The 26,125-nt window shown below is 40.7% G+C and overlaps 2 protein-coding genes across 6 annotated transcripts; both read right to left on the reverse strand.

The window, feature by feature from the left end:
- Positions 1-588: 588 nt before the first annotated feature.
- On the reverse strand, positions 589-6,775 carry LOC139628781 (uncharacterized). 3 transcript variants are annotated; one of them, XM_071490832.1, is made up of 6 exons: positions 6,538-6,775; positions 5,716-5,748; positions 5,165-5,290; positions 4,334-5,044; positions 3,882-3,974; positions 589-3,784 (listed from the first exon to the last, which is right to left on the reverse strand). In XM_071490832.1, exons 1-6 carry the CDS (start codon positions 6,593-6,595, stop codon positions 3,750-3,752), a joined length of 1,056 nt encoding a protein of 351 aa, XP_071346933.1. In that variant the 5' UTR covers positions 6,596-6,775; the 3' UTR covers positions 589-3,749. The 3 variants fall into 3 exon arrangements, with proteins under 3 accessions (XP_071346933.1, XP_071346931.1, XP_071346932.1); XM_071490831.1 differs by having other exon boundaries at positions 597-3,784; positions 3,886-3,974; positions 6,538-6,696; XM_071490830.1 differs by having other exon boundaries at positions 591-3,974.
- A 136-nt stretch (positions 6,776-6,911) lies between these two features.
- LOC139628779 (mucin-2) lies at positions 6,912-25,772 on the reverse strand. Of its 3 annotated transcripts, XM_071490829.1 has the most exons (31): positions 24,586-25,772; positions 24,348-24,400; positions 24,138-24,212; positions 23,203-23,426; positions 23,023-23,095; positions 22,207-22,604; positions 20,882-21,446; positions 20,539-20,735; positions 20,054-20,443; positions 19,275-19,567; positions 18,351-18,616; positions 17,833-17,901; positions 17,346-17,483; positions 16,993-17,249; positions 16,768-16,852; positions 16,526-16,597; positions 16,182-16,316; positions 15,799-16,055; positions 15,599-15,683; positions 15,256-15,465; positions 14,981-15,118; positions 14,271-14,527; positions 14,008-14,092; positions 13,517-13,924; positions 11,885-12,967; positions 11,681-11,746; positions 10,751-10,959; positions 10,485-10,641; positions 10,041-10,393; positions 7,968-8,097; positions 6,912-7,803 (listed from the first exon to the last, which is right to left on the reverse strand). In XM_071490829.1, the coding sequence occupies exons 1-31, from the start codon at positions 24,660-24,662 to the stop codon at positions 7,661-7,663; spliced, it is 6,948 nt and encodes a 2,315-aa protein (XP_071346930.1). In that variant the 5' UTR covers positions 24,663-25,772; the 3' UTR covers positions 6,912-7,660. The 3 variants fall into 3 exon arrangements, with proteins under 3 accessions (XP_071346930.1, XP_071346928.1, XP_071346929.1); XM_071490827.1 differs by having other exon boundaries at positions 11,681-12,967; positions 24,586-24,995; XM_071490828.1 differs by lacking the exon at positions 17,833-17,901 and having other exon boundaries at positions 11,681-12,967; positions 24,586-24,993.
- Between the last annotated feature and the right edge of the window lie 353 nt (positions 25,773-26,125).

Consider the following 26,125-nt stretch of genomic DNA (forward strand, 5'->3'; position numbering starts at 1 on the left):
TTGTTTGTATAGAGTACATGTCTCAAACTTTTCTGACAACCTGTGCATGAGATAATGCTGTTAACTCTATTTGTGCGTCAATAGTTAAGATATAAATCTTGTAAGAATCATATGGATGAAATAACTGATGACTGGCTAGTGGCCTCACAATCCCACTTGTGATTTATGTGCTACATAAATGTATGGATCATTTTATAAACTAATAGGCCTACACACATTTTTTACATTTGTTTGTAAGGTATATTGACAAATATATTTTACAAATATCCCGTGTCCTCCTGCTACACATAAGAATATACTGTGGGAAGAGGTCTGTCCTCTCTTACAGCTCTTATAACTCACTGAATTCCCAGCAGTTTGGGTTGGCACAAAGTACCTGGTACTTAACGCAAAATATTATGATCAAAAACTACGTGTTGGATGCAAATGCGTTTTCAAGTTGTACTGTAGTGCAACTACAATGCAGAGTAGTTACTATGATGATTAAACTACAACCCTGTTTCCAAAAAAGCTGGGACACTGTGTAAAATGTAAATAAAAACAGATTGTGATGATTTGCAAATCATGTAAACGCATATTTCATTGAAAAGACAACATATCAAGTGTTGAAATTTTATTGTTTTATGAAAAAACAACAAGGTCAATAACAATATCAATATTTTTATAATATTAATAACAATATTACGAACAATTAAGGACAATTAAGAAATATTTACATGCTGTTACCTCACCCTTACTCATCAAGCTGTGCCAAAATTTGGGGATTGAACAATACCAGAAATCATATGGTCACTGAAGTTTTCATGAGGCATGTAACAGCAACGTCAGAACAAGGGTGCATGTATTTGCCTCCGGGAAAACCCTCCTGTTGTTCAGTGGCTCATGCAAAAATGCCGGTGTAGGTACCGCACTGATCCCAAGTGGAGGGATTGTTGCTGCACCAGTGGAGAACGTCAATAAATCCTCCAGTGTCAAGTCTGACTGACCCTGAACACACAGCACAGCATCTCCACCCGCAATGTAAAAGATGTGATCTGTGTCAGTAAAATGATTTGAGGCAAAAGTTTTTTTGTACACTTAACAAAGCAGAAATTCATTACAGAATAAATCTGTCAAACTAAAAAACAAAACAACCCCTTCAATCAAACGGAGGAGCCATTTTTAAAATAGTTCTTTTCATCACTGGACCTTTGTTGGAGGCTGCAGAAAGCATCTACTCTTAAGTGGACAATTAAATGGTAAATGCATAATGTCAAACAATTTGACAGTGTAGACAGTGTTAGATTGTATTTTGTTTTGTCTGATGAATCTGGCTCCAAATGATCGATCACTTCATTACTTTGAGTGTTGCTCTATCTATACTGAACTTATAGCCCCTGGCTGAGGTCGTCAAACATTACATTATAATATGTGTCAACAGCTGGACTGCTACTCACTGTTTTTTCTTTCTTTGTGTGTGTGTGTGTGTATGTGTGTGTGTGTGTGTTTGTGCATGCTTAATTTCATGCACACACTGTAAACCAATTTCCTCATTGTGCCCTACACTTTTATTATGGACCACAGTGTGGAACAGGCTGTGACTTTGGTTAAGTTAATGCCCTCTGTATAATTCTCATTTATTTTGTGTACTTGTGTCTGTCGATAAACCCAGCTACAGCAAAGTGTCCACAGTGCAGTTACTTTGCTTTCCTAATTGAGTAAGTTCTCCATTTGCTTAATATGATACTGCAATCTATATTACACATCAGTTGAATTGATCTTCTCTGCTCCGTGTAGTTGTATAATACTTTCATGTAGGAGGAATACTTGTAAATTACAAAATGAATATCATAATAACTGCATGTTAGACCTACTCTTGCTGTTTCAAAAACATGTCTGTTCTCAGACATTGAAGAATCTCCACTTCTCCACTATGTTTGCACTGTAACAATCATATACAACGATGTGCAACATGCTACAACCTCATTTCCTCATCTTACATTCAAGTGGAGGAGTAAAATATTTTGTGCCTCTCCATATTTTCATACAGTGACTCAGCCACAGGATACCAAGAGAGAACAGTTTAATTTACAACTGCTTGGTAAACTGTGTATGAAGAGGCGGAAATCATCAAGTTAAGTGAAACTGTGACATGAAAACAGATTGGCATCAGACTGACAGATCCACTTCAACCAAGCCCAACCACAGAGTTGAACCGTCAGATTCCAGACTCGACACACACCTACAACACACACCTAAAAAAACAAATGCTTGTTCAAAGCATGGCACTGGATATGATTTTTAATTAGAGATTCAGGGACACACACCAAACAAAAAGCTCACCAAAAAGTAGGTCAATCCAGCAAAAAAAAGGCAAGGTAACATTTTTAGAATTTCACAATAGTCTGTTACAGATAATAACATTAAGAAAATAATACTAATACTTATATTATAGCATTGTTTACAGTGGCTGACACTTCTGAAGAACATGATCCCAGTGCCAAATACATAAAATACCATCTCATGTTACAAAAGTTCACAGCAATTTTTATTTCTTTGATGATTCACACATGCACAATGGGTTATGCCTTAAGGCTATAGACATTTAACAAAGGCTGTTGTAGCTACAGCTGAGACTCCAATAGATTAAAGCTGACACATATTTAATCATAGTGCATATTGATACTGATTGCAGTGAGGATTAAGCAAGACACCTGCCCATCACCTGGCATTAGAATTCCATTATTATCACGACATTTGAGAGTTTACACCCAGCTGCAGGACTGATTCAACATCTTGGTGACACAATATGATTAGACGGACTCAGTCTGTAGAATAAACTCACAGTTGCTCAGTGGGATTGTGTCGATGGGCCGCAAGAGAGCACACACTTTTGATCTGCACCACACATTACTAACTTCTTCCCTCATCCATCAAGTGTTGGATTCACCGCTCGTAGACACTATCCAACCAGACAGCACCACCTTTATCAGTGTTTGGCTGCACAACACATAGCGCTGATGACTATGTGGTTCTTTGTTTAGATTTAATGGTATAAAATGTAACTTGTCTGCATTAATTTGTCTAGAAACGACCAGACCTGTGTTGCATATAGGTCTTAATATATATGTTATATATTTTGTTGAGTTGTGTACTTAGATTATCTCAAATGTTTCCATCAGTTTCAAACCTAGTAATTTTAATCAAGGTAATGGTTTGTTTCATTTGGTCACATGTCAATGCTGTCATGTCCTGTTAACGCATATGTCAGCATTGTGGTTTTCTACCAGAAGCAGTCAAAACTAACTTTTTATCCAGTTTTAAACCACATTTTTACAATACACTTTTTAGATCTTTGTAATTTCTAACTATATATTTTAACTTCTGAAGGATTTTAGTCATTGGACATATGGATCCTCAGTTATCACAGAAACAAACTGAGCAAACGTCAGTGGCAGCTCGTCTCCCAGGCTCTCCTGATGTCCTGACTGACTGAACAGTGCTGCAGAAGCACCCATTTTTAGCGTGTTTTTTTTCCTGGATTTAATCATTTGTTTTGGAAAGGAGGGGACCAATGCAGATAATTCAGCTCCCATTACAAACCTCCTGAACGACTGACACTGAAGGAATCCTAAGCAGGAGTAGCTGACTGCAATGGTGACAATGGTGGTGAATACAACAACTCCCATGACCCCACGGCTGGTTGTCTGGCTGAAACCTAGGCCATTTCTCAGGTGGATTTGATGCGTCTGATGATCAAAGTGCAGCCATTACAGCTCTGCTGCAGAAAGGCCTGGGATAGAAACTGTATGAGAGAAGACACTCACTTATTAGTGATAAAGGCGTGCATAATGTGTAATAACCTGTTTTTTGTGACACTGTAACACAAAGGTTGTTTATACTTGCATGAGATAAAACCTTTGAAATCACATCTTCATTCTCCTCATTATTGGCTAAAACAGAAGCTTTTAGGTGAATAACCACTAGATGGTAATCTGAAAAAAAAAAGAAGAAAGAAAATGTATTTTTATAATGCAGACTGGTAACTACATAGTACAAAAGTCCATTTCACTGACTGAATCTTTATTTGAGCTGGTGGTGGTCTTAGAATCTGCGTTTTTTTTGGAAACACCAGATGTGCTTCCATCTGCATGTGAAAATGTGACACCACTAGTACTCAGTCGTACTGGTTTCTGTCAGTGTTGTTCCTGCTGTGAGCACAAGTTTACTATTAAAAGCCTTAGGTGTTGGTGAGCATGCCAGAGTGAGTGGATCACTGACTGAGTTGTTGGGCCACACCCTGATGTAAATAATAAAAATTATAGCCTTAGCATAGACAATTAAAATGACCAACCTGTAGGTGTTGAGGCTGTGGATTCTGAAGTTGAGAGGCCATCTGCTGATGAAGATGTAGCACTGCTGCTTTTTTGGCTGGTTGCTGTGGTGCTCACCTCCGATAGTGCAGATGTGGTACTGCTGCTTCTTGTACTGGGCGCTGATGTTGAATAGACAGTGGATGGTGATGATGTGGTGATATCTGTCTGTGTAGGTGTAGGTGTAGGTGTACTGCTGTTTTTTGTACTGGGTGCTGTAATGAGAGAGACTGGATGTTGTGATGAATTTGTGCCAATATCTGGTGCTGTTGAGGTAGTACTTCTGTTTGTTGTGTGGGCTGCTGTAGTAGCCATTGCTGTTGTTACAGAGACTGATGAAGCAGTGTGGTTATCTGCTGGCGTAGATGTTGCACTGCTGCTTTTTGTATTGGGCGCCGTTGTTGAAGAGACCGTGGAGGGCAAAGTTGTGATGATATTGGTGCCAATATCTGGTGCTGTAGAGGTAGTACTTCTGTTTGTTGTGTGGGCTGCTGTAGTAGCTCTTGCTGTTGTTACAGAGACTGATGAAGTAGTGTGGTTATCTGCTGGCGTAGATGTTGCACTGCTGCTTTTTGTATTGGGCGCCGTTGTTGAAGAGGCCGTGGAGGGCAAAGTTGTGATGATATTTGCCATTCTGGATGTAGTACTGCTGTTTGATGTGCTGAACATGCGAGGCGGTGCAGTGGTCAAAGCTGCAGGAGACAAAAGATTTGCACTATAAATCTTAACTCCTATCTCAATCTCAAATCACATGCTGATATACACTAAATTTTTGAAAATGTTCTCTAATTTTTGCACTCACTCTCACTTACATGTGCAGGTTGAGTTGTAGTCAGCACAGCAGTCGTTCAGTGTGACACAGAACTCGTCACAGAAACACTGCCTTGAACAGGTGTTGTTTTGACCAGAGCAGCACAGCACTGGCGGACCTGCACAGCCTGGAGCACACACCACACAGCTGTTGTTGAGTGAAACTACAAGCTCTACACTGCACAGAGTTGTGTGTCATTTTAAGATCACTCTGGTCACTTAGAAAATCACGATTATTTAGCAAACAGCAATGAAGCAGATGACTAATAACATCTTGTTCTACAAAAGATAGTGTACATATATAATTGTACTAGTAGTTGTAGCAGAGATGTATTTTATGGCTGCGCAGCAGAGCTGTCAGGGTCTGGGGACAGGTTGGCAAGCATCATTCTAAATTAAGATGAGAGTGGTAGTAATGTTTGATGCATCTTGGGTGGGTGGAGCTGAGATAAGTGAAGGTGATGTTGCCAGTCATTGCAGGGAGAGAGATGGAGGCAGAATATGTTGCCCTATAGGAGTGTGGGGACAGGGAGAGTTGTATTATGGATATTACCTGTTGGTGCGGTACTGGGAGTTGATATTTGAGCTAGAAAATTAAAAAGGGACAGTGGCATGTCATTTCATTAGAATTCAAGAATAAACATTTATTTATTGTGATTTTTTTTCCCTGAAGAGAGGTACACTGAGGTTCAAAAGTCTGAGAGCACTTTCCCAAAGGGATCTGTGACATTTGGACCCCACTGTAGCTGGCTTGGACGCAATGTCATGGATGAATTGTCTGGTACAGATGTGACACAGATAGTTTTCAGACAACTACATCTACTCCATTACCCTACAACAGTTAGTTAACAGTAAATTTAGGTTCCAGGTTTGATGGAAGATTAATATTAGACACTTCAAAAGGCAAAAATAAAACACAAGGACAATAATCTGGTCCAGCAGGGGGAAGTTTTACATTGACAGTGGCGCTGCACTTGTGAGCATTGAATTATTAACCATTTTTCTTTGGAATAATCCAATCAGCTGAGTCATTTAGTGTTTATATTATTTAATCATTTGGCAATCAATTTGCTTTTTACACAAAGATCAAAGATCAATAGTCAAATCCTTGTTTATCAAACTTCAGCAGTTTGTGTTTGTTCATCCTTGTCATAAAAGTGATAGGGTTAGACACATTTTTTTGCTTTATGAGAAAAATTTGAAGATCCATCCATCCATCCATCTATACTGCCTATCCTTATAGGTTTGCGGGAGGGCTGGAGCCAATCCCAGCTGACAGCGGGCGAGGGCAGGTCGCCATTCTAAATTTGAAGATGCCCTGACTTAATATTATTTAACTGTAATTAAATATTTAATGTGGTAATGTTTTACTCACCATGATGGAGTGGCAGCAACACCAGCAGGAGAAAGAAGCACGGTGAAAAGCAATCCATGACCCTGCTTTGTGGCTGCTGAGTGTAGCCCAGGCTTATTTATATATGAGCATCAAAGACGATCACATTCACACAGGCACCCACACACACTGACACAGATACAGTCCTGACAAGACTAGTCCTATTGTTGGACAGAAAGGGCGGGTAAAAACCCTTGTCTTCAACTTACAATATCATGTTACACAAGTTCTGTGTTTTGTCATTTGTTACATTGTTTGATGAGTTTCTCCGTTCCACTGGTTTACAGTCAGATTGTAGATATGTCAAGAATGCTGTACACTGGAGACTGACATGGCTAGACACAAGGCGACACAAATTTAGCCACAGTACATATTTATTGGAACAGTGAACATTGTGCTGCCATACAAATACACATTATGACCAAGTGCAAGCAACATTTTGAATAATTAATTGCACATTTAATGTTTTCAACAATATCAGATAGTGATAAATAATCCATGTGTAGTCATGCATTCTCATTGTTTAAACACAATATTGTACATTTTGTTCAGGGTTGCTTTACAAGAGATAGAATAAGTTGTAAGAATGCCACTTTTGAATGAATAGTTTGCATGGCAGTGACAAAACCAGAAATCCCAAAAGGTCTGATTCACTGTCACAGATTCCAAAGATTTATTGAAAAAGGGAGATTTCAAAGAGATGTGTAACTTTTAAATGATAAAAACTGAAAACTTTCTTTTCCTGAAACAATGCAAAATCCCAGACAAAAGCAGTTGCAGTAGGGAAGTGCTTTTACTATGATACACTTTGTTTATAACAGCAAAAAGTTGTTCTCCTGAAAAGCTGGGGGGGGGTAAAGAAAACTGGACATCAGTGCTACTGGTCATGTTTATGCCAAGTCATGTTTGGAAGCTTTGGAAGGTTTGTTGTCCGAAGAAAAAACTAAATCAGCATTAATTCTGTTTGTTTGTACTTTCTAAGGTGATGGATGTTATTGGTGTGGAGTTTTCTTAGTAAACTGACAGAATAATGTCTCTACTTGTGGTTAAAGCCTCCACAGGGTCTCTTTAAGTGCTGTGTCTCACCCTTACATCTGTCTGATATTTACACTCTCCAGCTCTCGCCAAACTCTTGAACACTTCCGGCCATTGCACCATCTGGCTTCATTAAGTCATTCCACTTTTGACTGTCAAAGTTCCCACACAGACCCCCAACTTTCCTTTTGTATATCCGGGGTAGGATGATCTCTGCAGGAATAACATTAACAATACAGTGTCACCCAGAAAATAACTGATTGTTTGACACAGAATTAGATAAACAATCAGGTAATAAATTGTGATTTAAGGATTGTTGACTGTTGATTCTACATGTGTCCAGAATTAACGTGTTTAATGAGAGGAAGATTAGTTACCTGTTTTGCTGTGTCCATCAAACTCCACTGAGAGGCCAAAGTCTGTCTTCAGGTAGATGCGAGAGGAATGCTTCCGGATGTTTAAACCAGCAGTTGGAGAGACAGGAGTATTAGTTCTCCTTCCATCCACCTGGAGGGAGATAGAGAGGGGGATGTGTCAGAAGAACATTTAAGTTGACTTGAAGGAACTAGTATTTGGTCTTGTACGATTATGTGTGTTGTGTACAGGGATCCACAGAACATCCATATTTAGTGGGGCTGTCGACTTGCATTGGTGAGTTGACTCATACTCTCTGATACTCTCAGCTCTGGTGTCCAGCTGACAGCGCTGTCAGCAGCCCGCCAGGAGAGACACTGCTGAATTTCATAACGGAACAAGATGCCAACTTTTCCTTTCTCTGACTGAGTGGAAATCTCATGTTTTATACAAACAAAAAAGTTTTTCGGTAAAATATAAGTCATGAGTCATGTATAGAATTGTGGTTCGGGGCAGATGAACTGAGATGATGTGCAGGAGAGTGAATGATATAGTTCTCCTATTTGTGAATAAAGTTAATGAAGAAAAGCCATCAGTAATAATGTTGAGTGTGTGTATAAAAATACTCTCTCATGAAGCATGAACCAACTAACCACAAGCACCTGACCAATTAATGTACCAAAGATGACACCCCCACCCCCCCACCTGGAGTCCATGCAGTTGAAGTGCAGACTCTGAGTCGACTATGAACATTTTGACTTGGGGACAGAAATATCAGTCTGTGGTGAGACTTAAATTTCTCGACTTTTTGAGGGATTACAATGAAATTATGGTCCCCATGGGATCATTCCTAATGATATTTCATCATCTCACTTATTCAATGAAATATCTCCACATCTATAAGATGGACTGGCACAAAATTGTAGAAAGATATTCATGTTCCCCAGAGGATTAGGCCTGCTGATTTTGGCCATCCCTTGATTATTCCATGTCCCCATTAGGATGGAATTTTGATCGAAGTTTGTCCAATACTTTGGTTTATGACCAAATACCTGCAAAACTAATGCCATTCCCATCAGCCTTTGCTGTAGTTAGGATGCTAACTTCATTAACGTGTTAATTGTGATAAGATTAAGGACCCAGCATAACGCATAATTTAAAAAAAAATTGTGTTACTTTCTTTATTTTACATTGTCACTGGTGCTGTTGCCAAAGATTCTAAAGCGCTACTTTGTAGAATCTTTGGCTGCTGCTATTTTGACCCTTTGATGCACCCTTACTTGTTGTCAAGCTGCCACAGACACTTCCTACAAAGATTTTACATGGCGGAGCAAGATACTTCATGGCAAGTCATGTCTATGGGAGCAAAAGGGGGATGGTTCCGTTCTGCATAAAGGGGCGTGTTGGGAGACCTTAAGTGTTTAAATCCAATGCCTGAATTGTCGTGGAAATCGACTGAGTTGGAAAATAAAAATATAACTCACCCAGAGCTTGTCTACGGATAGATAAATTATCAGACATCTTCATAATTACACATCAGACATGCTTCTAGTTCTACGTTCTTTGCATTCGTTTGATTCCCAATCGAGATACACTGGTAATAATTGCTTTTCATTGTTAATGCAGACCTAAAAACTGTTCTGAAATGTAAAATGATAGAATTTTAATCATGTGATAAAACATGCAATTCATTGCGATTAACTATTGAAATTCAGTGATTAATCACGATTAAGAAAAAAATTATTGTTTGACAGCCCAAATATATATAATATATATACACAATTTAGTGATTTCAGACTCCACTGTGTGTATGCACCTGTTAAATATTCTCTCTGTGTCTCTCCTATACAAATATGCATACACAAATACAAACATATTTAAATAACATATAGCACATCATCTGCCTCACTACTTTAGTAACACCTCGCAGTAAAAGATGTGAAGGAGTGCTGGTTATTTCCCTCAGTGTTTTCACAAATGTTTGTGGGCAAGCAGAAATATATGATCGCATGTACCTAATACAGTGTCTGCTGAAAATGTGCCACAGGAAAATGAGATGGCAGCTGTGTGTTGTTAAAAATGCTCTTGATACTTACGATCAGCCTCAGATTCTTCTTGAACTCCACAGTGTGATTGTAAACTCTGATCTTAAGCTCTTGTATTCTGTGGTGTTCCTCATTCTCTTCACTATCATCATCATGTTTGTGATCATCATCGTCATTATCATCATCATCATCTTCATCATTGTCATCTTCATCACCATGCTGCTGGCTATCATCGTCATCATCTGCTGTGCGTTTATTGATGCCCTCGATGTAGACATCTGGAAGGTTATTTGGCAAGTTTTTGGTCTGGACTAGCACATGTAGGTGCTCACCCTCAAAGTCGTGCTTCATTTTATCAAAGGTTCTGTACTCAGGGTCTCCCTTTATAGTGCACTCACTGAATCCTGTGGAGCGACAAGTGTAGAGAAATTCATAAATTAGTGAGGAAGATGTAACATAGTTTAGATTTGAGTTAAATGTTGGCATTTACCGCACCTGTAGACTGGCAGTAATATTCGCCCTTGTCATTTTGAAGGCAGACAGAATTTCCATCGCATTCATCTTTGTCATCACAATCAATCTTCCCCACGCCATCATCTTTCTCACATTCACATTTCTGACTGCAGTGATTGGTGTACCACACTTCATTGAACTGTCAAGAAAGAGAGAGTCATCGTAAAGTCTCCACATGCAATGTTCTGGCTTTCAGAAAATACATGAATTGTGCCAGTGATTAAGAGTTATTCTGAACTGTCTCTCACCTGATGTTTGGTGCCATTCCTGTCCACACATCCACACTCTTGGATAGGCACACAACGGCGTGATTTCCGCACAAAACCATCATCACATACACATCCCGGCACACAACTGTCACTGTCACTGCAGCGTGGTGGGCCATTCAGGTATGTACAGGTTGGACTGCAGGCAGGGATACAACTCGTGTAATGACTGTTCTCTGGACAAGAGGGTGCTAGAGAGCAAAAGAAAGATAGAGTATATACATCATATACTTAAGCACAAAAAGACAAACAAAAAAAGTCCATACAATTCATACTTTACATTTATCAGCCATTCTTAGCTCAGAAGTGACTTTTGACAGTGTTGCCTAACATGTGAGGTGTAAAGGAGGGGTGGGTGATCAGCAAAAAGATCATATGCTCGATTTTATTGTGAAAATCCTGACTGCAAGTTGTGATTCATATCTTTCTGCTGTTTTGATGCTTCTTTCAGATATTTGTCTGTTCGGTGCTATTCTTCATCCACAGTGCTGTTTACAAATCGCTGCGGACCAGCTAGCCCCGGCTTGCTCTGCCTCTGATTGTCCTGCCTTCAGGCAGGTCTCTCATTCTGTGGGTGGGCTGTAACTCCACTGTCTTGGACTGTGGTGATGCTAGTTCTTGTTCTGCTCCAGTTCAGAACTTGTGCATGTGACACTCACTGAGGCTGCAGAGCAGAACAAGGGCAGCCATTGGTGGCTGCATTTAGCGGGCTAGCTGTTTAACAGTTGACAGTGGGCTGGTTAGCATGGATTGAACTTTTCAAAATTAAATATCTAAATATAGCAACTTTTAATGACACAATCTGTACGATTCATCTGAACAGTAGATCACATGTCAGAGTAAGATCATTCACGATATAATATCATCAGGTCACCCACCCCTAGTGTAAGATTTTTTTTTTAGCAAACTTACTTGCTCCAGGTGTAGTTGGTGGTTGTGGTGTAGCTGTTGTTTGTGGCTGTGGCTGACTTTCAGTTGGTGGTTGTGGTCTAGCTGTGGTTGGTGGTTGTGGTCTATTAGTTGTTTGTGACTCAGGTTGAGCTGTGGTTGGAGGGTGTGTTCTAACTGTGGTTTGGGGTCCTTCTGTGGTTTCAGATCCTGGATTCTTTGTGGTAGGAGGTTGTGGTCTAGCTGTTGTTGGAGTTTGTGGTTGAGCTGTGGTTTGGGGACCAATTGTAGCTGGGGTCGACGGTCTTGATGTTGTTGGTGGCTCTGTTCTTGTTGTTGTTGTTGGTGGCTCTGTTGTTGCTGTTGCTGGAACATTAGGTCTTGTGGTCATTGGGACATCATGACTTGAAGTGTGTGGGGGCTTAGTTGTTGTTAATGGATTTGTAGGTGTTTGTGTATCACAATCAGTTGGGACTGCAGTTGTTGTGGCAGTCGTTGTTGTAAACGTAGTTGTGGTTGGAGGTTGTGGTTGAGCTGTGGTTTGGGGACCAACTGTAGCTGGGGTCATCGGTCTTGATGTTGTTGGTGGCTCTGTTCTTGTTGTTGGTGGCTCTGTTGTTGTTGTTGTTGCTGGAACATTAGGTCTTGTGGTCATTGGGACATCATGACTTGAAGTGTGTGGGGACTTAGTTGTTGTTAATGGATTTGTAGGTGTTTGTGTATCACAATCAGTTGGGACTGCAGTTGTTGTGGCAGTCGTTGTTGTAAACGTAGTTGTGGTTGGAGGTTGTGGTTGAGCTGTGGTTTGGGGACCAACTGTAGCTGGGGTCATCGGTCTTGATGTTGTTGGTGCCTCTGTTCTTGTTGTTGTTGGTGACTCTGTTGTTGCTGTTGCTGGAACATTAGGTCTTGTGGTCATTGGGACATCATGACTTGAAGTGTGTGGGGGCTTAGTTGTTGTTAATGGATTTGTAGGTGTTTGTGTATCACAATCAGTTGGGACTGCAGTTGTTGTGGCAGTCGTTGTTGTAAATGTAGTTGTGGTTGGAGGTTGTGGTTGAGCTGTGGTTTGGGGACCAACTGTAGCTGGGGTCATCGGTCTTGATGTTGTTGGTGGCTCTGTTCTTGTTGTTGTTGGTGGCTCTGTTGCTGTTGCTGGAACATTAGGTCTTGTGGTCATTGGGACATCATGACTTGAAGTGTGTGGGGGCTTAGTTGTTGTTGATGGAGTTGTAGGTGTTTGTGTATCACAATCAGTTGGGACTGCAGTTGTTGTGGCAGTCGTTGTTGTAAATGTAGTTGTGGTTGGAGGTTGTGGTTGAGCTGTGGTTTGGGGACCAACTGTAGCTGGGGTCATCGGTCTTGATGTTGTTGGTGGCTCTGTTCTTGTTGTTGTTGGTGGCTCTGTTGCTGTTGCTGGAACATTAGGTCTTGTGGTCATTGGGACATCATGACTTGAAGTGTGTGGGGGCTTAGTTGTTGTTGATGGAGTTGTAGGTGTTTGTGTATCACAATCAGTTGGGACTGCAGTTGTTGTGGCAGTCGTTGTTGTAAACGTAGTTGTGGTTGGAGGTTGTGGTTGAGCTGTGGTTTGGGGACCAATTGTAGCTGGGGTCATCGGTCTTGATGTTGTTGGTGGCTCTGTTCTTGTTGTTGCTGGAACATTAGGTCTTGTGGTCATTGGGACATCATGACTTGAAGTGTGTGGGGGCTTAGTTGTTGTTGATGGAGTTGTAGGTGTTTGTGTATCACAATCAGTTGGGACTGCAGTTGTTGTGGCAGTCGTTGTTGTAAACGTAGTTGTGGTTGGAGGTTGTGGTTGAGCTGTGGTTTGTGGCTGTGGCTGACTTTCAGTTGGAGGTTGTGGTCTAGCTGTTGTTGGAGTTTGTGGTTGAGCTGTGGTTTGGGGACCAACTGTAGCTGGGGTCGACGGTCTTGATGTTGTTGGTGGCTCTGTTCTTGTTGTTGGTGGCTCTGTTGTTGTTGTTGCTGGAACATTAGGTCTTGTGGTCATTGGGACATCATGACTTGAAGTGTGTGGGGGCTTAGTTGTTGTTAATGGATTTGTAGGTGTTTGTGTATCACAAGCAGTTGGGGCTGCAGTTGTTGTGGCAGTCGTTGTTGTAAATGCAGTAGTTGATGGTAGCTGTGGTTTTGATGAACTTGGTGGTTGTGTAGCTGATGAGCTGTTGGCTGGAGGAAGCTCAGGACCTGCTGTTGCTACTGAATCCACAGTTTTGGGAGCAGGGGTTGTTGGTTTAGTCAAGTCTGTAATAACAGTCAAGTCAGTCACATTAATTTTCAGTTGTACTGTGTTTGGACTAAGTAGAATGTCAGAAGGACAGAATCACCTGTACAGTGTCCGTGATGAAGTGATATATCATCTATGGCCACATCAGACTGATCATTGGAACCTCTTCGCCCCTCAAAAATAATCTAAAAAGTAAGCACACAGGTAAATACTAAGGCACAGTATGCCTGTTAAAGCATGTAGATCCATTAGGTTCTGTTATACTAATTTGTAGTTGCAGTTAGTACACTTGCAATGTTTTGCTTTGCAAGTTTCTAACATTAGGCAGGCTAGGGAAGGAAACATCTTTAATAAGTAAGTCACCTGGAAAGCTCCAGTTGTGGTCAAGTCCACCTGAGCCAGGTGCCACATATTTCCTTGGTCATTCCTTTTCCTCCAAACAGCATCAGCCTTTCTGTCCTGGAGCAGGTAAACATGGAGGCCCATTGTGTCTGCTGAGCCGTACATATGGTACCAGAACTGCAGACACTGAGGACCAGAGTCAGAACACTCAGAGCTGATGAGACGAGCTGTGTCTCCATGTGTAGCACTGTTTCCTTCAATGTAAAGGTAGTGGCCATCTGCATAAGAGCATAAAAGTTAGGTCAGTTAAGATAATAAATATCATATTATAAGGTTTCTTAGCTATTGTTTTGATTTCACATTTAATTGTTTCTTCGTTGTAGGTATGCCCAATTACAGATGAAATTGAGGTAATGATAAATGTCGGCAATGCAATTGTCATTTAAACACTGAAAGGCAAAAAAGGACTTCATTCATAAGCAGCAGCTCTACTGACATAATCTGGAGAAAAATATCATATCATGAACCCTTGTTCAGACAGTGTTTATCAGTCTACCATTCTGGTTTGACAAGGAAGAGCTGCTTCAGCAATGGAATTTTCATTAGTCATAAGTGTGACTGTGGCTGACATCCATCTGGAAAAGAGTGTGCTGATTTATTTTCCTCGACAGTTGAACACTTATTCAACTTGGTATACAACTACACTTTGCTCGTGTCACAAGGTTAATTACCTCCTGTGGTGTGATCTGAAGATGGACCGGTCATCGGAGTGGGAGTGGAGCCACTATGCCTTGTCCAGTCAAAAACATCAGCAAGTACTTGACTCCACTGACATAAATCTTGCTCAAATTTACAGTGGAGTTGGCATGCTGGAAAGAAATGGCAGACATATTATGAGATCACTGACATGGTAACACTGGAACTCACAAAACCTGGATGTTGAAAAAATAAATTATGCAAGTCCCAAAACTAGGGGTGTACAAATGCTGCTGTAGAATTACTGTACCTGAGTATGCTGTTGGTCTGTTATCTGGAGTTTCAGTTACATTGTCCATATTAATTAAGTTGGATGTTGCTTCCACTGTGGGATGTATGGTGATATGTGCTGTAGGAGGCTGGGCAGTAACATTGACCAGAGGTGGCTCTGGAGCCACAGTGGTTGGCAAAGGGAGACTTGGAGGAGCTGTGCTGTTTATATCAGGTTGAGGAGGTTGTGCTGTAACAAGACCTCTCAGATTAGTAGTCAGTAGTCAGTAATCAGAGTGCAACAATGTTATAAAGCGCTCAGCATAGGAATTAAAAACAGCTTTCCAGATGTGTTGTATTTTCTCTGTGTTCATGTTTCTTACCAGAGCAGTGACCCCGATAAAGCTTTACATCATCTATTGCCACATCTGACTGATCATTAGATCCTCTGCGCCCCTCAATGATGATCTGAATGATGGTATGGAATTCATTAGTGAATTTTACAGAACATGTTATACAACAATATTGCATTATTACGCCAAAGGCTGGCCATCAACTGAGTCCCTGGTGTGAAGTGAGTCACCTGAAAAGGTCCAGTTGTTGTGATGTCCACCTGAGCCAGGTGCCACATATTTCCTTGGTCATTCCTCTTCCACCAGACAGCATCGGTTACTCTGTTCTGGAGCAGGTAAACATGGAGGCCCATTGTATCTGCTGAGCCATACATATGGTACCAGAACTGCACACACTGAGGTCCAGAGTCAGAACACTCAGAGCTGATGAGACGAGCCGTGTCTCCATGTGTAGCACTGCTGGCCTCAATGTACAGGTAGCGACCATCTAGACATGGGGAAAGAAAATGCCAAATTTGTTAGACATACTTTCCATGGTGAGACAGAATTTTTCTCTACCTCTGTATATTGTTTGTCACTGTTTAGATTGTCACATAGAGGAAGAGTGTATTACCACCAGTGTGGTCAGCAGAGGGCCCAGTCATCAGGGTGGGAGTGGAACCACTCTGCCATGTCCAGTCAAAAGCATCTGTGATCATCTGATTCCAGCTACAAAGGTTTCTGTTGAAGCTGCAGTCGAGACTGCAGACTACAGGGAAACGTGCAAAAAATTAACATGAACTCAGTATTGAGGCACTTATGCAACTTCCTAAAAATTTAGACAATCTATAACCTTCAATCACCATTAGAAATTGCACATTCAGTATTTATTGGACTAGACATAAGTGCTAATTGGTAACCAAACTCTTCTGATGTAGAAACCACTGACCCATAAAATATTGCTTCCCGTGCATTTACCTGGGGGTGAGGGTAGGACTTCTGCAGTTATGGCGGGAAGCTCAGTGCCACCAACCACACCAGGGAAGCCACCTGGAGGAAGTGATTATTGTCTTTGTTTAAACCCTGACATATCAGGTATGATGATAATTTGAGACCTTAATGTATCAGCACCGTTAAAATGGAAAAAAAAATGTACATAGTACAGAATGTCAGTAATCAAATCAAACGTTGTTGCCCCACTTTTTAGAGGTAAATCTCACCAAAGCACGAGCCAAAGTTGATTGAAATGTCATCTATGGCCACATCTGATTGAGCATTAGAGCCTCGAATTCCCTCTACAATGATCTGAAATGAGTGGTGTGAAAAAATATTTCGTCACTCTACAGAATAAGGTCATTCGCTTGTTACAAGAAAGAGTGTGAGCTTTTAACCAGTGTCCGTTTAGTGCATGTTTTGTCTGATATACAATATAGTGTCATACTTACTCGGAAAGGACCAGACTCTCTGATGTCAGCATGTCCTAGGTGCCATTCAGGTCCCTGGTTGTTCATCATGGACCAAAGCTTGGTAGCTTTATTGTCTTTGAGCAGGTAGATGTTGAGGGCCATTGCTGTGGCTGAACCATACATATGGTACCAGAACTGTAGACACAGTGGGCCATTATAATGGCACACTGAGCTCATCAGACGGGCTGAGTCTCCATGGGTTACACTGTTTCCCTCAATGTATAGGTAGAAACCAGCTAGAGAAATGATAAAAAGCACAACAAGCATGAATCATGAACAACTAAGGTAGCAACCCAACAGATGTATTAGTTTGGCCTCATACTGGGTTTTACCTCCAGTGGTGTGGTCCTGGTTTGGCCCAGTTAGGTCTGAGGGGGTGGGTCCTGAATGTCTTGTCCAATCAAAACTGTCCTGTATGAGCTGCTCCCACCCACACAGATTTTTTTCAAAGTTGCAGTTCATGGGACAGACTATGAAAAAGCATATAAACACAATGGAAATAGTTATTGTGAGCTAATTATCTGTATGAATACGATTTCAAAAGTATAATTTTAGTTAAAAAACAAGTTATCCACAAAAGCATTATTTATCACATATGTAGATAATTACACAAAGGTTATTCAGATGTATTCAAATACATTTATATATTAAACTTATGTAAAATAATTATTATGCTAGTAGGCAAAGGTCAAATGTAAAAATCTGTTTTTGAAATTATTAATTATAAACTGGATAAACTGGATTATAAACTGGATTAATTATGCCACTGTTTTTCCAAACCAGTAACAGGTAAGCTTTTCCAACCCTGAATGCTCTTACAAGTCTGATCTGGTGTTGGAGAAGTAGGAGTTGGAGTTGTTGGAAGAGTTGTAGTGGTTGGGGGGTCAGCTGAAATAGGAACAAAAACAAAACAAAAAGCCAAACGAACAAACAAACAAAGAAACAAAAAAGGAAATGAGTTCACCATCTTTGGCTTTTTGGTGCCCCAGGCAATATTTTTAGTTTGGCCTTCCCCTCCCCATCTTAACCACCTGATAATTTCTCCAACTTTGCTTGTATCACTGACATGACAAAACAAAACAAAAAAGAAACATTCAGGTTGGGCCCTAGGCAGTTGCCTAGTTTGCATATGCAATGGGCCAGTCCTGTGCTGTGGTCAAAACAAAAGAAGAAGCAGAGCAAAATACAGGACATGAAATGGAATTGCTTAATCTAACATTTAGAGCTAGCAAATATTTAAATTTTACCTTGTGAAAAAAACAATGTTAATCTGGACCAGTGTCAGTCCGTGTACATATCTTGATTGACACTTTCATTGTCCAACGTATGTAACTCACCACAGGCAGTGCCTGTCTGCCAGGTGGGCAGCTCAATTCCTTCAACCTGGCACGCCGCTGCGTAGGACTTCAGAGATTCACATAGGGTGTGTTGGTCACCATTTGTGGCACAATAGTCGTACACACAACTACTAAGGTAGATGTTTGGGTGGATGGGTTCATGGCAGGTCTTGAAGGGATCTCCCAGTATTGCGTAACACTGACTGTAGGCCTCATCCTCCTCATCATAGTCACAGAGCCTTGGGTCATTTGGATAGGCAGTACACCTGGAGGAGACAAATAGTCATCAAAAACATTTGGAAGTACGGTGCCACTTCAAAACAAGAAATATAAGTTTGAGTAGTTTGGTTAATAATTTATATAATAATTGTACATTTTTTAATAAGTTGTTCTAATCCATAAAAAAATGTTGGGTTGCCAGGTTGTAAGTGGTGAGCATAGTGTATACCCTCTGCCAAAATTACCTCCTTGGTGTATTTGGCTGGGAATTAGACGGTTATCAACCTGCTAATTGTTTATATAGCTGGTAATGAATCCAGTTATCAGGCAAGCCAGGTTTCACAGAAAATATTTGGTCTGTGTGCAGCACTGTGAAGTGGAGCTTTCAGATAAATGCTAATGATAGTATGCTAAAATTCTTGTAATGATAATGCTAATATGCTAATGTTCAGCATGTATTGTGTTTTTCAGGTTCATCTGAGTTTTGTTTATTAGCATGCTAACATTTGCTAATTAGTACTAGATGTACAACTACGGCTATTGGAAATATAATTAGCACCTGCTTCTAGTTTTGCCAAAAAACCTGTACCTTAGTTTTCCTTACTTTTGGTAGTATGTTTTTTTTCTATTTAGAGTTTTTATTATTTCATTCATATAATTTGTACTCACAAATGTGCAAATACCCTGTTTAGTAAAATAACATACTCATCATTGTCTGCTACCCTCCAGCTGTCACCAAACTCAAATGCATCTGTAGTGTTTTGGCCGTCTGGTGTTACAAGATCATCGTCCTGGTGTCCAGAGTAGGTGCCACACATTCCGCACAGTTCATACTTGTAGTGCTCATCCACCTGCAGAAAGAGTCTGTTCTGCCCATCTACCAAAATTCTGAGGCCAAAGGTCGCCTCCAAGATAATATAATTACTCTCCATGTAGACCCGCACTGAGCCGTATGTTCCATTGGTGGAATGGGGGAGTTGGACAGGACTGTTATTCACCTAGAGAGAGGACAATCCATTATTTGTAATTAGTTTATTCTTGTGAGAACTGTGTTTGTTTTTGAAAGCCAAACAAGTGTTAATGTTTTTTCCTACTGGGATAGTTAGTGCAACCAGTTAGCTTCCAAATAGCTGTTCAGGGTAAAGTCAAGTGGGTCAGCTGTTAGTTTATGCATTCTTGTAAGCCCCACATGACAACCAAGTGCCTTCCTCCAATGACCTGAGAGAGTAATAACTGACTCCTATAAACATGGGTGTGCTGATAGTAAAGTCAACAGCCTCTGCCATTTATGAATTACATCAGATAATAGAGAACAATGACACAACAGTAAATGGGCCTCATGCAGGTCATCAGACACTTTTGCATTGAGTGAAAGCTCTGTAGTCTCATGCACTTTTTCATATCAGTTGTCTTGCTACATTACATGCTATAAAAGAATTTGGGCTTGTTTGACAGAGAGAATTGCAAGGAATCTTAATGCTTACATAGACCCCGCCACTTTGATTCAGGGTGAGGTAAAGATCTTCAACCTGCAGAGTCACAGCTTCCAGCTTGGACCGGGTGAAGTTTTGAAGGGGAGGATGCATGTTGTGTCCAATCACATTGAACTGGACTGAGCCTTCCTCTCCGCATGTTGTAGCCAGTGTGTAACTGCAGCCCCCTTGAAAGTCATAAGCCACTTTGTCAAAGGTGATGTAATGTGGATCACCATACACACGGCAGGTGGCAGGTGTGAAAGGGAAGCAGTCTTTGACCCCATCTTTGACTTTACAAACTTCATCGTCTGCACATTGCATTGTGGTGCACCATAGGTCATTATTACCCATACATTGGCACTGTTGCACACACTCTCCTTCCACGAATGTTGTTCCTTTCTGCAAGGGAAAAGTGAGGTGTGTAAATGAATTATAGCACTGTGGACATGAATAGGTGAATTTGACATTGTTTTTATGTCATGTATGTCACTTACCTCATAGTGTTTCCCATTATGCCAGCACCCACAGTCCTCTGCTGGGACACACTTTCCCCCACTGAGTTTGAAGCCAGATTCACACTCGCATCTTTCCTCACAGCTTCCACAAGAGCCAACTAAATCAAGGCTGGAGCACACCTCTGGACAGCCATCAGCACAGGAGTTATAGTAGCTGTTCTCACCACACTGAAGGGCTGAGGGGACCCAAGAAAAGAGAGGAATAAGGACATACTGTGACCTTCATTCTACTGTATTATTATAGCCATTATTTGCCACTGTTTCTTCTATTTTAATAACAGGAGGAAGAGAAATGAAAACATAAAGCAAAAAAGTAACATACGGCAGAATGTGGAGTTCCTCCATATGGGTACAGCGACTCCAGCCTCCTTGCAGATATCAGTGTAGCCCTGTAATGCCTCGCATAGCACTGCAGGGTCACCATGAGCGGAGCACATGCTGACCACACAGCCCCTGAAATAACTCTCTGCTTCCAGAACTGACTGGCAGTCAGTGAAGGGCCCAGTACTAGAAAGGAGCTCTCCACAGTACAGCTCACTGGCATACTCAGCCTCCTCCAGTGGGTCACAGTGATGAGGGACTAGAATAGTTTCACAGGAGGAGGTGGTTTGCCCAGTCTGCCAGCTCTCAGCCAAATCTGTAGCATCTTGGGCATTCGTACCATCAGGTTTGCGGAAGTCATCTCCTCTGAGGTGGTTAAAGTTGCCACATAAGCCACAGATCTTATCAGAGTATGTGGCTGGCAGGGCAACATGCACAGCACCAGCACTGTCATAGGAAACAGACAGACCAAAACTGGTTTCCAGTTCAACAGCAGCGGGGTTACTCTTGATGTTGATTGTGCCATCACTGAGGTTCAGCGGAAGCTTCCTCCAGACCCCATTAACCTGAAGAGGAGTACATGGGCTTTAGATTTCCTTACCAACCTTCAGCAGTGTTGACTGACTGTATCTGACAGTTTGTATAAAAAGAGGCATTCTCGTATCTTTGAGAATTGATAAGGCTGATAAGTCCTTTGGGAATTCCAGGACATTATATCATTAAACTCTGCACTATCATAAAGTCAGTTTATCAGTAGAGTCGGCTGCAGATATGGAACCTGCTTGATCCAGCGCATTAGTAAGCTCAACCCTCATTACAGCATAACAATAAGGTGCCCCAAAACTGAAGTTGGACAGACAGTACTTAGGTCTAGGGACCAATGTCGGGAAATGGAATTGGGGAATAGGGCAACTATATGTTTATAAGGGGAAAAACTGCTTCTATTATACAGATGTTAATTCAATGCTTGAGGATGGCTTCTTCTGCAAATTACTGTCTCTTTCAGCTATGAACAATGAGAAATGCTCCTATTGTCCTCAGATGTGTGATGTCCCATTGATAAACAGCTTAGCTGAGTAAACTGACAATAAACTGTTAGTGTGCCAAAAATGATTTTATGGCCGCATGGTTGCTGTCTCTAAAGCAAATGCAAAAACCATTAAATAAGGTTTATTTGGATGTTTAGACTCACAATTATTTTTCAGATAAGAAGTGAGACAAAACTGGTCTCCATACACAACATGACATTTTCTTTTTTTGCAAGAATGCAGTGTAACACAGTAAGAGTGCCTTCTTAAATTTCTGTCTCCCTTTTAAGTAACTCACCACAACTCGGTGTGTTTTCTGTTTCAATAGGGACACTCTGAAGTTCTCTGTTACCACTGTGACCTGCTGGACTGTTGGCAGAGACGAGTTCCTGTTCTGCTCATTGACCACTTCCACACTGAACATGGGCAGGGCCTCAGTGGGTGTACAGGTTTTAGCCAGTACGTAGGTGCAGGGGGCCATAAAGCGGAACAGCACTCCATCAAAAGTGCTGCAGTCTGTGTGACTGTGTATAGTGCACCACCCCAAGGTGGAACTCCCAGTGGAGCCTCCTTTTTGAGGACCACAGATTTGGCCCTTAGGGCACTGAGAGGGAGAGCAGGAGAGCTGGCCAGCAGAACAGAGGCAGCGGGTGGACTCATCTGTCCATATCTCTGTGTTGGACTCACACTGGGGTCCTGTGGGGACATATGACAGAGTAAACAATCACTTTATAACCATAACACCATCTGGCTAGGAATTGTTGATTAGTAATGTTAATGAATCATTATGTTCAGTGTTAATACTGTATCAACTGTCAATGCGTTTTCCTAATTATCTTAGTTATCCAACCTATTATTCATGTCAGTCATGCTTTAATTAATGTTGTCTTAATTTAAACAAAAGAATGAAAATAACACTTCCTCACTGCCTCACTAAAACTGTGAAATTCTGAAACCTGATGAATAATATTTTACATGTTTAAACTTTAGGATTCTTTGCAGTTTCCCTGACAGTAATCTGACAAGTGTTATGACAGCAGTGCTTTATGTATTGCATAAACATTGTTATTACTGTGTATACTGAAACATAGTATAACTTTTTTCCCATACTTACCACATGAGCCTCTTCTTACACCTATCTGGTTAAATGTGACCTGTCCCTCCATGGACACTGCTTCAAGTACAACCTAATGTAAAAGCAAAGTATTGATTTAAATATATACAACATTATATTTTAAATCACCATCATTGTTCAATTAAAGGTATGTGGTTATACCACAAAATGCCATTTTACCTGAGACCTTGGTGTGATGATTTTCAGGGGGACAAACACTTGTCTCCATGAATTTCCAGGTAGGGCAGGAGAGGCCCAGATTTCTACTCGACCATCACTGCTTTTCAGAATAGCTCGAAGTTCAGACCGATTAGCTGCAACTGGGGCCTGGTACCAAAACTCTAGACAGGCCTCGCCCTCCAGCGCCAGTGGACCGCTTTCTAATATATTCATTGCACCATCCTCTGGAGGTGGGAAGGACAATAAAAACATGTGAATATGCTAGATGCTTTAGGAGTCGTCATACATACTGACCATGCTCATTTATAGTTCTATTGTGGCACCTGTTTCTAAAGTACAAATTCACTCACCTTATACCCACTGATGCTCCATTCTTGTTAAAATCACACAATACAAATGGTAGAATATTTATTAACTTCTCAGGTTGGAAATGGGCTTTTATGTTGTGTCATAATTCCTCACCAAAAATGGGAGACCATGTCCTTGCATTTGTTTTTGTAATAAAACAAGAAGTACATCTGTTGTGGTGCAATTATCATTAAATGCAAAATAGCTGTTTAGAGTGCATTTGTGCTAAATCTGAACCTCAGGTGCAGGCCCTTTACTTTGATTGCCCCTGGGAGAACACCAGGCTATAAAAGATTATTAGCCTGCTTCAGATCAATTAGCGATATGCAGCGAGGCACAGACACAGTCACAGCCTGTCTGCAGATTAAATCAGAACTGTGGACTGATGTTCCAAATCCTCTCCAATAAGGGAGGGGCAAAATTAAAGGTTACCACAGTCACGTAATCTCTCCGTGTCAGAGTCAACTCATTACTAAACCTGGCATGATGACTTTAAAATGCATTTGGCTTTCAATTTCATTACTACAGCATTTAATTAATCAAATCCATTGCTATAACTTTTGTGCCATAAATGGTTTCTTTTGTACCTGTTCTTTGTTGGCTCCTTGTCCAATCACAAACCAGATTGTTCTGTCTGTTGTAGAAACACTGTGTGACATATTCTATGCAAGAAAAAAAGGGTTAAATATAGTATTATGTATGCTTTGGCATGTCTGTTCATTAATTAATTTTAACAATTAATTAACAATTATGGCGTGTAAAGGTATTAGTAGATTTAATACTTCAATACTTCATACCTGCATCTGTCCTCCACTCTGTTAGAGGAACTAATGAAAAGTAATTTTCAGCCCTGAAAAAGGGAAACGGATGACAACACTTGCTTTTAGAACAATTATGCCATAAATTCATAAATTACCCAACAGATTTAAAAACAGAATCCTCTTAATTCTCCACTTCATAAAACTGAGCCATATAACAGTATTTAAATATCAGCAAAAATGTGACCATTGAAAGCGGAATTATTTTGAGACCCACCTGCACTGAATCACTGTCTGAAAGAGGAAGAGTAAAGTCACTGTGACCAACAAATCTGTGTGGACGCCTCCAAGCATGGCTGATCCCTTAACGGCAGTCTCTCAGCTCTGTTCTCCCGTTGCTAATCCTCTCTGTCTTTGATGAGTTGAAGAATGAATGATGAGCAGTGACTGTTGTGCAGCTTCTCTCTGGAAACACAGTGTACAGTATATCAGTATGACCCTTTGACTTCCAGCACAGAAGTGTTGGCCCTCTTTGTCTCTCAGACATTTATACCCCCCCTACACACACACACACACACACACACGCCCCTACCTAACCAGGTAACTTCAGCAGTGGGTGGAGAAAGAACACTGGAGGACAGGAAAACATAAAAGGGGGTTGGACTGAGTCTGTGGCGTAAAAACATTCTCAAAGTGATGACACCGTTCCAGTAAATAGTGATAGGCGAGGTCAGGGTTTAGTGTTGCTATGTTGTGAGAGGCACTGAAACCAAACTCACACATTCAAATTCTTGAATAAAACAAAACCCAAAAAAGAGCACTATTGACTTCCCGCTATGATGTAATAGTCATACTTGGGAAAGCAAAATACCACAACTATTCAAATATTCTACAGGGCACCCAAAGAAAGAGAAATAACCCAAACATAGCGTTGTATATTTCTGCTAATTACCTTTGCCAAAACATACACGTTATTAATCTGATGGCATTTTTCATTATGAAAAAGCAGCAAGATTCTTGCAGCTCATTCTGCTCTTCTTACTTTGGTTCTCACAGTCTATTGTGGTGTTAATTTCTGTACACATTCAGGCTATTGATGAATATCCTCTAAGACAAAAACACACTTTCATTAAAAGAAGATGGCAAGATTATTGAAACAGAAGTAGCATTGTACCCTCAGAGAAACTGAATTCACTGATTATTATCAAAGTTTTAGCTTCTAACATGTTTATCTTAAGACGTGACTTTTAATACAAAGGTATTAGATAGTGTGTTCTGTTCAGAATATCAAAGCTGATGATCCTCATGAATTCTACATGCAGTAAAAGAGCGAGAAGATAATTTCCTTTGTAAATCTGTGCTAAGCTTTTAACTCCATCACACTTCAAAGCAAAGATCAGACAAAAAGATGGGCCATTAAGAATGTCAACTTATGCAATCCATATTCTTGAAACATACAGAATGACGCATGTGTGCATTGTGACCTGATAATGTTTAAAAAAAAAAAAAAAAAAAAAAAAAAAAGGCTTGAAATGGTGTCCATTGGAGTATATCTAGTGTTTGTCAGCTAGAAAGCAGCACACACTGTAAGAACAGGTGGGAAAAGAGTGATAAGAAAAGACACATTGTATGAGAGGTGCTGTGTGACCCACCTATTGTAACATTCCTGAAGCACTGTTGGTAACTGTCAACAGAGAGGGTGGCCCAAAACAAATATTAGAGCTCTTTAGAGCTGTTCAGCCTAAGAGAAGGTATTTATGTGGGGTATATTAAGCACCAAATACTACTGGATATCCAGAGTATAAAAAGTGAATTTT

The sequence above is a fragment of the Trachinotus anak genome, unplaced genomic scaffold (genome assembly GCF_046630095.1).
Source record: "Trachinotus anak isolate AG129_WGS33_773 ecotype Australia unplaced genomic scaffold, CSIRO_AGI_Tana_v1 ptg000012l, whole genome shotgun sequence".
Lineage (NCBI taxonomy): Eukaryota > Metazoa > Chordata > Actinopteri > Carangiformes > Carangidae > Trachinotus > Trachinotus anak.